The sequence below is a fragment of the Phaseolus vulgaris genome, chromosome 9 (assembly GCF_000499845.2).
Source record: "Phaseolus vulgaris cultivar G19833 chromosome 9, P. vulgaris v2.0, whole genome shotgun sequence".
NCBI lineage: Eukaryota > Viridiplantae > Streptophyta > Magnoliopsida > Fabales > Fabaceae > Phaseolus > Phaseolus vulgaris.
In genome coordinates this window covers 20,069,706-20,084,298 of record NC_023751.2, presented here as the reverse complement: position 1 = coordinate 20,084,298, position 14,593 = coordinate 20,069,706, and the positions used below count along the sequence as shown (strand labels likewise).

At 25.9% G+C, this 14,593-nt stretch overlaps 1 protein-coding gene across 1 annotated transcript; it reads right to left on the bottom strand.

The window, feature by feature from the left end:
- Window positions 1–1,967: 1,967 nt before the first annotated feature.
- On the bottom strand, window positions 1,968–7,985 carry LOC137821680 (2-oxoisovalerate dehydrogenase subunit alpha 2, mitochondrial-like). Its single transcript, XM_068626391.1, has 8 exons — window positions 7,606–7,985; window positions 3,795–3,932; window positions 3,370–3,710; window positions 3,167–3,266; window positions 2,968–3,079; window positions 2,655–2,794; window positions 2,368–2,553; window positions 1,968–2,264 (listed from the first exon to the last, which is right to left on the bottom strand). The coding sequence occupies exons 1-8, from the start codon at window positions 7,834–7,836 to the stop codon at window positions 2,097–2,099; spliced, it is 1,416 nt and encodes a 471-aa protein (XP_068482492.1). The 5' UTR covers window positions 7,837–7,985; the 3' UTR covers window positions 1,968–2,096.
- Window positions 7,986–14,593: the final 6,608 nt, after the last annotated feature.

The window sequence follows — 14,593 nt, the reverse complement described above, 5'->3', positions numbered from 1 at the left end:
ATTTCTTTAAGAATCCCTAATGTTTCAAAATAAATCCATTTATCTCGATCACAAGAACATGTAGATGTCTCACCATCATCTTTCATTATGTTCATATTACAAACTTTTCCATGGTAGACCACAACTTCAAAAAAATCTATCTTAAATTGCCAACAATAACTAAATAACCTTATCAAATATGAAAATGTTCAAATAAACTACAAATATTAGAAACAAAACCAATGACACATACACTAACAACACAAATAGTGAGACACTAACCAAAAAACATTTATGTGTGGACCACAATCCTAATTATGTCACAAAATGCACAAATCATAAACTACATCTCAAAACAAACAAAAATCTACCCACACAAGATTTTAATCACATCGTTAAACACTAAACAAACACCACAACATTACTCAGTTAATTACGAAATGTCACTGACTTTATGAAGTAAAGGTAGAACTAGTGAACTCCACCAATCCACACGATTAAAACACAATCTCAAACTTCAAGCAACGACCACCATTGTATTCTCCCAAAATCACGACTCCAAATCTCAGCAACCAACTTCACCCATTGTTTGCCCCTCACAATCTACTTTCAATGTGTAATTAATGTTCAATTAAAAAAGCATTGTCAAATGTCTAATTAATACCTCAATAAACAATGTTAAATCATTATCATGACACATTCTCTTACTCGTTAGCCAATGTAATGACATTAAGAAAATGGACTGCATTAACTATTTCTAAATAAAATTGAAATCAAATTAATATCTTTAAAATTGAATTGAAAAAAATGGACAAATAAAAGCACTAAAAACACTATTAAACATAATAATAATAATAATAATTGCATTTTTAATTCTATAACCAACATGAACTATATAAGAAAAGTGTAAAAAATAAAATTTAAATCTAATTTAACCTTACAAAATTAGCTTATAAGGTGAAGTTTACCCTCACTTATGTACTATGAAATATTCTTATAGTTGATATGAGATCTTCAACACAATTCTCTCTCGCCGGGATCTTTCAACTCGTGTGTATGTTATATATTTATAGGTGATCGATAGCGCGTGACCTGATAAGCATCACAAACCTTGTTATGGTAGACTATAAATGACTTTATACCATATTAAAAAAATAGACTTTAAGTCTAACTCAACCTTATTTTACAAGTTGAGATTTGCACCCACCCACTTATAATTGTTTTTAAAGTTTAATTTGTATTTTTGTTAATATATTTTTTTTTTTGTATTTTTATTAAAAGAATCATCAATTTAAGATTTAAAAAAGAATTATTATGAAATTTAACAGTTTTATTTCATATAGTACTTTTTTATTGGATGATAATCTAAAATATTTTAGCTTGTTTCACATGCTTACCTTTTTTTTCTTAGCATCTTAATACGAATGATGTTTTTATTAGAATATGATTTGCTTAAAAATATAACCAACATCCTAAATTATTATTTTGTTTTCATTATTTTTTATGATTTTGAGTCACTCATTATAAGTTTAAACTTATTTTGTTTTTTAAATAAATGAATATTATAATATTAGAACGAAAATATTATTTTATTTTATTTACTATAACTTTCTTACCATTCTTTACTATTTTCTTATATTTTTATACTTTAATTTTAGACAATAATTAATGAAAACTAGATCATCAATGGATGAACAAATAAATAGCCCAAGAAATCTTCTTTTTCTTATATATAACTAAGAAGTATATGGAATTTGTATAGCATCAACATCCAACTTCCTCCACTAGATTTACTGATTTTAAGATAGTATTACCTCTATATCTCACACTAGGGATTTTGATTCTTAATGCTTATCTACAATGACATAATGACTCATGTCCGTTTACAACGTAAGTTTACCTCCTTATGAATCGTAAGTTTATCTTCAACGATAATGTTATGTTCATTTTTTTTTATTGAGTTGAAAACTTATATTGAAAATTTCATATATTAAACTTAAAATTATATTTGACTTAAAAGTATATTTGACAGGTGTTTGAAAAGATGTAATGGAGTCTTTATTTTACATTTTGACAGTAAGATTTAGAATACAATTCCTTGTTTGAATTGGCCGTATCTACAAAGGAACATCAGAAGGGTAGTCTTTGGGATGCTTCTTGATCGATTTCCTAAGTAATCTCTCTTGCTCCTCAAGGTTTGGTGGCAGTTTGTCATAGACATCATTAAACATGTCCTCAAGTGGAGGTTTTTGTGCTTTCTCTGCCACCTCAATCGCATGTAATAGCTGTACAATAGTAGCATAAATCCCAAAACAAAACAAAAATGTGAGAAAAAGTTGGAGAGTGCAAATGGGACTAAATTTCAATATGCAAAATTAAACTAATAACCTGCTTCCTAATACTGCTTCTAAGCTCCAATTCTTCCTTGTCACTCCACCAACCATTCTTTTCCACCCATCTCTTGAATCTACTCACAGGATTCCTTCTCATCTTCCAATATTCAATCTCATCAATTGCCCGGTACTTAGTTGAATCATCAGATGTAGAGTGATGTCCTACTCTATAAGTGAGAGCCTGAAAGTTATATACCATTATCATAAGATTGGTGGACAATAAAAAAGGTTGTGTTATGGTATCAAACAATGATTATCTTAAGCTTGAAGGGAGCTTAATACCTCAATTAAAACAGGCCTTTTTTCTCTTATAGCGATTTCTCTAGCAGTGTGGACTGCACTATAAACTGCAAGAGCATCATTTCCATCTACTCTGATACCCCAGATGCCATAAGCTTTACCTTTCACTACAACTCCATCACCTAACCAAACAGGGAAAAACATTTTTTTCCATCTGAAATAAATCAAATACTTGAACTTGAAACATTTGATCAAGTAAAAACAGCATACTTGGATACACAATAAATACTTATAGGAAGGAAGAAAATGAAAAGTTTAATGTTTTAATTTATATAATGAATTTAATTAATTTTACTTCGAAATTGTTCTTCTACTGGTGTACTGATGGCCCACCCATTGTTTCGACAGATAAAAATAACAGGGGCGTCCATCACTGCTGCAAAATTCATGCCAGCATGAAAATCTCCCTGCAATTAATGATGCAGTCAGTTAATAGCAATAAACATGGTGGTGTTCCATTTTGGTACTAGTTACCATGGTTCATCACCACTAACCTCACTGGTCCCACCATCCCCACAATAAGTGACTGCACATGCACTCTTGCCATCCATTTTAAGAGAATAAGCAGCTCCCACAGCTTGAGGAAGTTGAGTTCTGGATTTCTTGCCAAACAATATCAACTTGTTCAGAGATCATGTCACCAATGAACAATTTAATCAATTTCAATTATTTAAACATATTGTGGAGTGCATCTTACGCTATGGGGGATGAGATTGTGAAGTAATTGTGCTGGTTTGATCCATAATGTATAGGCATCTGCCTGCCTTTCCCCAGATCATGAGTGTTTCCAAAGCACTGATGAACAAATTGTTGCAGTGTAAAACCACGCCACAGTAGAACTCCAGGTTCTCGGTACTGAGGCAATATGATATCATCGGGAGCAAGTGCAGCTGCAGATGCAATGTTAACTGCTTCTTCCCCCATTTGGGTGACGTAGAAGGAAATTCTACCTTGCCTCTGCACTTCATGGAATATGTTGTCCATAGTTTGAAGAGTGACCATGTCAGAATACATCTTCACACCCATTTCCTTGCTAACCTGTTCAGTTATCATTGTCCACCCATTATTCAAAATGTAAACCAAATTGGATTAGTAATGGCTAATGGTGGTGAACTGAGATACCTGCACATAGTTGCTGTCTTTAACCAGCTCACCATTGTCATCAAGAACACGATAACACGGCACCCTTTTGGAAGCAGACATGGAAATGAATCTCATTTCAGAAGTAAATCCAACTTTCCCTCCAGGAAAATCAATCTCCTGACACACCAAGAATTTGGCAAAATTCAGTATTGTATACTATTGTCTTTTTTTTTATGTCTTTATTATTTTAAAAACAAATATTCTTTAGATAAGTATTACAACCATCTATATTTGTTTTCTTTAGAAAATGGTGTGTTCTATTTAAGGTAATCTTATTTCGAGTTAAGTGAAATTATTATAGATAATGATTTATTTGCGTATTATTCGAAATCATAATTAATAATTAAATTGAAATATCTTTGTATCCATAAAATTATACATTTGGTAGGGTACTAGAAAAAAGGCCTTTTGGATTATTTTATATATTAGTACAAAAATTATAGGGTTATCATATGCAAATTCTTCCTACACAATATTAATTAATTTGAACATGAAACCCATTTTTCAGTAAAATATGAAAATACTCCTGAAAAATTATGAAAATAGCCTTAAATTAAAAGAGAATATAGATAAAAAAAATATTTTTAAAATGCTTTTTAAATATATTTTAAATTTTAATTTCCAGAACATATTTCTGAATTTTATTTTATTTTTAAATATATTTTCAGATTATGTTTCAGATTTCTTTTTCAAAATATTTTTTTTTTACATTTCAGATTTAATTTTCAATTTTAAAAAAATTGAAAGTTTTAAAAGTGCACGTCCATACCAAATTCGTCTTTATCTTATTGTGATACATGACAAGTTTTAAGTCCAGCTGATAGGTATGTATACAATACAGGTTGTTTATTCAACCTAATTTTTAGTTAGGTATATCTATTTAGTTAGGTGTACTTCAATGTAATAGGAGCATTCACTTTTTTACTTATTTATGTAAAATTTAAAATTGTGAATTTTAAATAGTTCTTGTAATTGATTTATATCAATTTTAAAATTTATATAATACCTGAACAGTAAATGTGATCTTTCCATATAATTACTTTAAATAAAATATAAATCTAAGTTTAACTTTGATCACGTGTTGTATTTTGATTGAAATAATGCAGTGCTTTAATAATTTGCTAGTGGAATGATAAAATTAATAAATTAATGGGGTTCTATATTTATTTTTACTTGGACAATGAGAGGAGTACAATAAATCAGAGGTCGTGCAGAAGGACCCACTGTAAGAACTTTCAAAATTGAGCCTACGTCACCGACAGATGTTTGTTCTTTAGTTATTGAAGTAAATTCTATGAACTCAATTTTAAACTTTTTTTGGGAGAAATTTGTTAACCTGATTTGAATTAATATTAACTTATTTAAATATATTTTACTAATATTTATTTCTTTAAATATATTTTATTCTTTCAATTATTTTATATATTTATTTCAGTAAAATCAACTCAACCCACCTATTAGTATTATATTTAAAAAAAATAAGTTTGAATTTTTATATTTAAAAATAATTATTATTATGATGAAAAAATTATAAAAACTATTGTTAGTGGTTCCTAGATCAACTGACCTTCATATATTAAATTGTAAATTAAATAAGTGGGTTCAATTTGACTTAGTATTATAATAAAATTGAGCACTCATTTCATCTTTAATAATTACTACACGTGTTTTTTATAAATTAACATTAATATACAATTAATTTTTAAAAAAATTACTCCTAACCATTTTAGATATAAAAGAACAAAAAAGTAAAAAATATGATGATAAAGTGACACTAACATTAGAGACAAATTTTAGTATTGCCTGAAATATATATTTAAAATGAAAATATTTGGTTGAGAAAATAAAATGTTTGTTTTCTAAATTATATATTTTAATTTATATTGAATGTGGGTTTAGGGTTATATTGAATGTAAACAAATTATTATGAATGGATAGATAGAAAGAAAAAAAAAATTAAGTTGAAGAAAAAAAATAGTTTTGAATTTATAAAATTTTAAAATGTATTTGTTTATTTTAGCTCTAATCAAATAAAAGAAAATATATTTTATTTTTGTGTATGCAAACCTGCTGTCTTCATCATGGGTTCAATAGTGTTTTTAATGTACAGTTTGTGAAATAAAAGTTGAAAAAGATAATAATGGTGATCTAGACGTGAAGCAAACATTAATTAGCCACGTCAATTCATGTACTTCCAAACACTACAATGTAGAGACAGTCTGAATGAATTCAAATCAAATCAAAATTATAAGCACAAAAGAAAACTTCAAATCCGTATTACATAAATTGATCTTGGTGAAATTTTGTACGAAAATCACGTTCAATTAATTATATTAGAAAAGAAATTTAGTAATACGTAATGAATTAATTATTAGAAGTTTAAATTAGTAAATAAAGAGGTAATATTTTATTATATCCTTGTTCCAGAATCATAAATTATTGAAATTTTAAATTATTAATAAAAGTACATTCCAAATGAAATAATTTTTCATTACATCATCCACAGTCCTAAACACCATTCACCTTTTTGGTAAGAACATCTTATGTATTGTTTTCATTTGAGATGATTTATTGTTTTCATTTGATATGATTTGATGATAAAATGCCAAAAAGAGTATAAGAGAAAAATTATGTAAATAATGTGATTGAAATTATATTTTTTAATTGATATAATTATAAATTTATAAATTTATTTTTGTATTTAAAAATTATTAAAAATTAATTGGATTAATTTATTTATAAATTAAATAATATTATTATTATATATATCTTTATTTTTTTATAATTAATATAATTATTATATAAATTTATTTTTTATTTAAAAATATATTTTTTATTATTATTTATATTTATAATTATAAATAATTAATTATGTTATTTTATAATAATTATTTTTTTACAGTTTTAATTATGTTTTTATATTTAAATTATAATCTTATTTTAAATAAAAATAATAATAATTTTAGAACTTTCGTCACAATTCGTTCTTATCGCGAACAAAGTTTTAAGAACGAAAGGTTTTTTAAGCACGGAACCCTTTTGGTTTTTCGTTTTTTCTGTTTGTGTTTATTATTTTTTTTTGTGTTTTATATTATTTAGTACCTCGTTTTTTGTGTTTTATTCTCACACACAATAAATCTTATTGATAACCTCACATGTTTTCTATTTTAAGTTTGGAAACAAAAGACTATAACGCATCTCTTCATCTCTCAAAAAACATGACTTCTTCTTTTACCTTTTGTTCTATTTTTTCAAGTGGATTATTTTATAACTATGTTTATTTTCAAATTTGTTGTCATTTTTTCTTACACATTACCAATTTTTTAATGCAAAAACAATCCTTCAACTAAGGGCGTAAATCGTTAATTACATACTACTATGCACAGTAAGTTTGTTATATTACACTTATAATAATAATTATCATAAATATCCCCTTTAAACTAGTCTTATCTGATCTCTTAAAATATGAAAGTTTTCTGCTATTGTCATTAAAAATAAAGTTTTATATTTTTTTTACAGAGAGTTGAATTAAGCTTAAACTCTCCCTTTTAATTTTAAAAAATTACAGAAAATAAAAAATATATATATTTTTGAGAGAATAATTTAAAAGCAAAAATAAATAGAAGTTGAAGTGAAGTGAGAAAATGGTGAATATTTGAGGAACTTAAAATTTCACTAAGAATGAAACTAAAGAGTTTATCCATAGATCCAAAGGTCTCACAGACTCCATAACTCAATAGACATACCAACTTCAAAGTTTGATAGTGTTTGGTTGACAGAAAGCAATTACCTGATTAGTGTGATCCTGGGTGAAATCATGCTCCAGTTCCAGTTGTGCATCAGCTTTGGTTGATTCATGACGTGAGAAGGAGAAAAGGGTAGGTGAGTTTTTGTGAGGCAGTGTTCTTGGTCTAGAGAAGGAAGAAGAGGTGTTGTTAAGAAATGGTAGTAAGAAGAATGGCTTGCTGTGTTGATGAGTAGAGAAGAAGATTCTAGACCTTTGCAAGAACCACGATGCCATTGCTGTTATGAGTGAAGAAAGATCGAGATGAAAGGGTTAGAAGTAGAAGGAAGATGACAAAGTTCCACTCACTCACTCATCATTTTTGCTTTGTTTTCTTAGTGTGATTGTCAGGGATGGGCATTGAGGTGGCTATCTAAAAAGTTCATATAAATAAAACCTTTCAAGATGTTATTATCCTTGTCGTGGGACCACGTAGGATTCTAGATTGGTGTTATCTTCACCTATACAGTATCCTTTTTTCTTTTTTTTAATTCAATGAAATTTTATATAGTTAAATAATATGAATTTTCTCTGACTTTACCACACTAATATTTACGTAGGCTTAAAATTAATTTTAAAACGTTTTTTTTACAAAATTATTATAATTTAACTATATTTTACTTTTTTAGCTTTCTAAAATGTAAAATTGTTTCTTATACTATCGTTTAATACTTTATAAGAGTGTTTATTCATTTTGAAATAAATTCCTTATATCACCGACACGTGTGGAAAGTTGCCTTTTTTAGTTGCAATGATTATTCGGATAAGTTTCGTAATAAATAACATATCTATACCCACCAACTAAATTTTGCAGTTAGTTCAAACAAGAACAACCTAATTCTAAAACATAAAATACCAACCAATTCACATAATTGAAACAACTTAGTCGTAACTATATACTATATTATGATCATTTATTTATTTTTTATTTCTTAAAAAAAATGGTATTCTTATAACATAGTCCAACCTCACAAGAAAGGATTTGAATCAATATTTTTTAATATCTTATCAGTGACGCCCCAAATTATTTTACTTTTTATAACACAATTTAAATTAATTTTCGTAATTGAATAAATAGATAATATTTTTAAAATTTATTAATAGACTCTGAAATAAAATTAGTATAAAATTATTTTAACTGAAAGAACATATTATTTTCATAATCTTATCTTAAGTATGATTATTGATAATGCATAAAAATTTAACTTTATTTATATAAAATATTAAATATAGTTATTTTTTTCAAAATATTTAGATAAATTTCGAAAGTAGTAAAATAGTAATATTACTTAATTTGTAAATAATAATTCATCAGATAGTTACATTTTCTCAATTTACATATGGGCATAAAATTTGTATCAGCATTACAATACTTATTTTTCAAATGAAGTAAAATGTACACTTATATTACCATAATTAACTTAAATGCATTATTGCAATAAATTATTCCTTTTCATTTGTATAATAGAAGAAAATTGTATCTTTAGAACTTATTCTTACTAAAGAAAATAAATATTCATATGAATATTTACTTTTAGATGTTATCATATGATTTTCTAAAACTTTAATTAATTATAAGGATAGATTTCTTTTACCGCTAAAATTCAATATAAAAAATATCATTCCATCATATATTCAACACTCAATTTAAAATAAATTAAATAGACTAATTATTGAAGATCTCACGTCGATTAGAGATTAAGACATTTTATAGTATATAAATGGGCACAAATTTAACCTTATAATCCGGTTTTATGAAGTTGAGTTAGGCTTAAAATTCACTTCTTAATATGATATCATAGTCATTTCGAGTTTATCCTAGTGATTGCTTGTTGGGTTTATCGAGTTATTCATTATCGAGTTGTTATCAGATCACCCATAATATATAATCTCACACACGTGTTGGTAGCCTCAGCATGAGGGAAGTGTATTGGAGATCTCACATCAACTAGAGATAGTGCAAACCTCATAAGTCAGACTTAAAGTCCACTTCTTAATACTAACATTATAAAAGTAAAAAATAATATTATGTTAACATGTAAACTAATTAATACTAAAATAAATAATTAATGTTCTAAATATTAAACAATAATATATATAATTCATAATATATTTCACCACATATATTTCATAACATACTTTAGTACATATTTCATAACACATTTCACTATTTATATTAATAACATTATTGTACTAACCTCAATAATCCAAGTATTTTGGGATCTCTCAAATTATGAACATGTCATTATAAGTTATAAATTATGAAAGTCTTATACTAATATAAATAATTGTAGGTTGATTAATAATGTATCCAATAATAAAACATGAACTCAACATAATTCATTTAACTAAAAGTATAGTAAAGAGTCACTACAAGAAAATCATGAAATATAAATCAATTTTTAGACACCAAAATAATTAGTTGCGATAGTAACTAAATTAGAGACAATTTTAGAAACTAAAAAAAAATTGGTTTCTAAATTAGTTTCTATTACTGTTAAATAGTTTCTAAATTAGTATCTAATTGTCAACCAATGTTTTTGCTACCAAATTTAGAAACTAAATAATTGGTGGTTAAAACCTTGGTTGTTAATTAAATACCAATTTAGAAACTATTTAACAATAATATAAACTAATTTAGAAACCAATATTTTTTTAGTTTCTAAAATGGTCTCTAATTTAGTTACTATTGCAACTAATTATTTTGGTATCTAAAAATTGGTTTCTATTTCATGATTTTCTTGTAGTGAGTTGAGTTGAGAAATGAGTATGAAGATCATAAAATTTTACTTACTTTTAACCAATAATGTACAATGATTTTTAAATCGTTTGCTACCTATATTTTCTTTAAATTATCACAATCATATTTTATCTCTCATACTTAAGTATATCTTTATAATTATCCTATACTACACAGTATATATTGTCAATACCACAAAGTGCATAGTTTTGTAGCACACACTTATGTTGTGTTTGGATTGGGGAAGAGATGTGTGGAGATTTGAGAGAGTAGATGTGTGAGGATTTGAGAGAAAAATGTAAAGAAAATGAACGTATTTTGATCTAGGTGGGTTAGAGTGGATGTGTAACAACCCTATTTTTATCCATATTTGCTAATATATTATGCATGCAATATCTAATTAACATATAAACATATATTACTTTCTCATATTGTATCTCAAAATATATCCCTCCTCTTAAGGATTTTAATATATACACAAAAGTTTAAAAACAAAACATCCAAAATAAAATCATCTCATCCTCTGGCTGCTCACTGATGAGCTCTATTACCTACAACTTCATCTACTCTCATGTAAAACACAATCATCATAGATAAAGAAAACAAAACACAACAAACAATAGGGTAAGCTAGCTATATAAAACTTTCTATATAATTTCAATTTCAATCTAAGAAACATAATTCATCAAGTCTCATACAATTTCTCAAACAATCAAGTGTCTATTAAAATTCATAATTCATCTTTCACATGTTAGACTTCTACTAACTCACAACACATTAACACTTGACTCTACTTCCATAAGACTCATGTATTAACATTAGCATTATGAGATTTGCACTTGTCATATTATTCATTGTGAATCCACACAGCCATGCGCATAAACATCCCAATATCTCATCGTCTCATCATTTCATATGACAGGGTAAATTCATATGACCAGAAAGACCGATTATATTTCAAACCGCAGACAAAGTCATGTGAACCTCATTCGACTCTCACCGACTGAATAACCTCATCTATGTGATTCCATTACATCAATAGAGTTATGATCGTCTAACTAACGGGACCTATCAAATCAATACACCCTAATAACAATCTCAACAAGGTATTTCCTTTCCTTAAAATACTATGTTTTAATCATGCTTTCACATCATTGCATACTTCATTTTACATATCAATACACCATTCAATCACATCATTTTTTAAACTTTACTAAACAATCCAAATATATCTCAAAATTTACTTAAACACGTAACTAAGTTCCTTTAATCATATTTTTAAATAACATTTAGAATTTCCACTTAAAAAAATAAGCATTAATTTACAGGCTACCTTGAGCGAAAATTGCTTGCTTGAGCGAGAATGGGTATCGCCCAAGCTAACATTCTCTTGCTTGAGCGAGATTCAACTAGAGAGTACTCAGAATTTCATCCCAAGCATCACCTTAGCGATATTTTTTCTCACTTGGGCAAAAACGAACTCGATAGCACCTCATGTTTTATTCTATTCTCCCTTGAGTGAGAATTATCTCGCCTAAGCGAGATATGTAGAAAAAACTACAAAAACTTATTATATCTATAATATTTATGAACCAACATTTCATTTAATTCATAATTTTATAAATCTACACATTACGTTGATAGTTCTTGCTCATAATTATTCAAGCACTCTTATTGATTCATTGAGTTATTATGTCAATCTATACATATATATAATTTCTAAACCAAAATCATCTAAAATCAAATAACTAATTCTCGTTAAACATTACATTTGAATTGATCCAACAAACTCTTCAAATACATTCATTAACTCATTTAATTCCAAACTCATGTACATTCTACAACATCTACCATATCTACAATTTCACATTTCAATTTCAATCAAATTCCAATCTACTCAAAAACAAAAAATCCTGCAAAAAAATTTGAAACTCGTGACCACATCACTCCCACATCCAGATCTTCTAGCCTAAGGTTCTGTTGGAAATTTAAAAATAGCTTCCCTTACTTGAGTTCCAAACCTACTAAAAGCTCAAGGGTAGCTTAACCTGCACCACAGGGTTCTGATAAAAAATCTAGCTATAGCATTAAAAATATGAGCTAACAAAGATTAATCCTGAAGCTAAAAGAGTCACATGCAAAACCTAGATTGAGGCAAACCTAAGAAGTTCAAAAATTGACTCAAAGAGAAGAGCAAAAATGAACTTACTCTATCAAATATTCTGAACGGACAGTCTTGTAGTATTCGTTGTCAAGAGTCTAATAGCAAACTCTGATCGTCCAACTGACGAGCGAGGAAGTCAGAATCTTAGAGGGAAGTGAGAGGAAAAGAAACTTATAGAGAGGGTGATTCTTTTAAAATGAAACCTGAATAATTTATTTTTTTTATTTACTTATATGCTCTTTTCATTTTAATAATAAAATATTCAGGTGTCATTTTACCGCTGGACGTGTGAGAAAATTTTATTGAAGTTTGTGAGTGATGAGATGATTGTGAGGAATTGTTTTTTTTTTAAGTATAAAATGTAAGTTTACAAATTTACCATTGTCTTTAAAAATATTTGAATAATGAAATATGAAACATTTTGATGTAGATTTGAGTTAATTAAAATTTTGTAAATTGTTTTCAATACCGTTGAATGATTATTTAAAAAAACACGAGTTTCTTATCATTCTTGGAACATGAATTTTTTTTCATAAAAATAATAAATTTGTAAGTGATATGTTGAGTGTGATTAAAATTTTAATTTCTTTAATTAATAAAAGATTAAGACTATAAATTTATTCTTATATTTTAAAAAACTAATTAATTAATTTATATATTTATTTTTTTACAATTAATAATAATAATAATAATAACATTATATAATTTTTTTTTATATAAATAACTATAATTATTATTATTAATATTATTAAATATTTGATAAAAATAAAATAAAATAAATTATTATTAATAATACTATTATTTAATAAATTTATTTAATTATTTTTATTTCTTTAATTTATATTTATTATCATTATTTTAAAAAAATATTTTAATTAATATTATTATTTATATTATTATTATTAAATTATATTAAATTATAATTAATTATATTGTAAAATTTATATACATAATGGATGAATAATATATAATTAATTATGTATATTAATTAAAATTATATAAATAAGTTATTATTATTAATATAGTTATACATAATCGATTATATATTAGTTATAATATATAAATTTTGTAATATAATTAATTATTTTTATTTTATTTTCATTAATATACATAATATTTTTTATTTTATTATAAATATATAATATTTTATTATAAATATATTTAATATTTTTATTTTGTAATATGATTCGATCTTTAATTTTTTTTCTTGTTTTGTTCACTTTTTACTTTTTTGTTTTCAGTCTATCAAAATTTGGGATAAATGGGAAAATCACTAGATGTGTCTTTCTGTAACAGTCTTTATATATAAGGAGGATATGAGTTTTACTCTTCACGCTAATCTTCTTCAACGCTAAACTCCTTCTGCGCACTTGCACACATCATTGGATTCAAACAATTGATATAAGTATTCATCCCCTCTTGTAAAGAGTCTTTCCATTAAAGTAACAAACATAGGCTTATAGATAATTTTAATCTTTGTGCATATGAATCTCAAGCCCATAAATTTTGGTAGTTAATATTAAATATCAATTTAAAAATTAATTTATAATTTTTTATTAATAATAAAAAATATTTTAAATATTAATAGTTTTTTAATTTATAAAATAGTATTTAACTTAGTTAACATAATAATTAATTATTTATTTTATCTTTATAATGTATTAAATATAATCTCACTAAAAGTTTATAACACCATATTCAAAAAAGTATTCAGTAACATTATTAAATAGTTGTGAACAAGAAAATACCTCAACAAAAGAATCAATATGATTTGTTTTAACATGTCTCAAAAAGAGAATAATCCTATTCATGATTACCCCTTCTTATGTGTGTACATGTATTTTGAACACCTTTACAAATTTGTTTAAGAAGAAGGAGTGTAATGAAATCTTTAGAGCATGCATTCCAAAGAATAATTTCATATCTAATTAAATTAGTATTAATACAATTTTCAAATCATAAAACAATTTAATAAAATATTTTTGTGTAGACTATTCTGTTTATTTTGTTTGTTTTTTATGATTTTTTTTCTTACTTTAAATCACCAACTACGGTTTAAATTTGAATATTTTATTAGTGGTAACTGCATT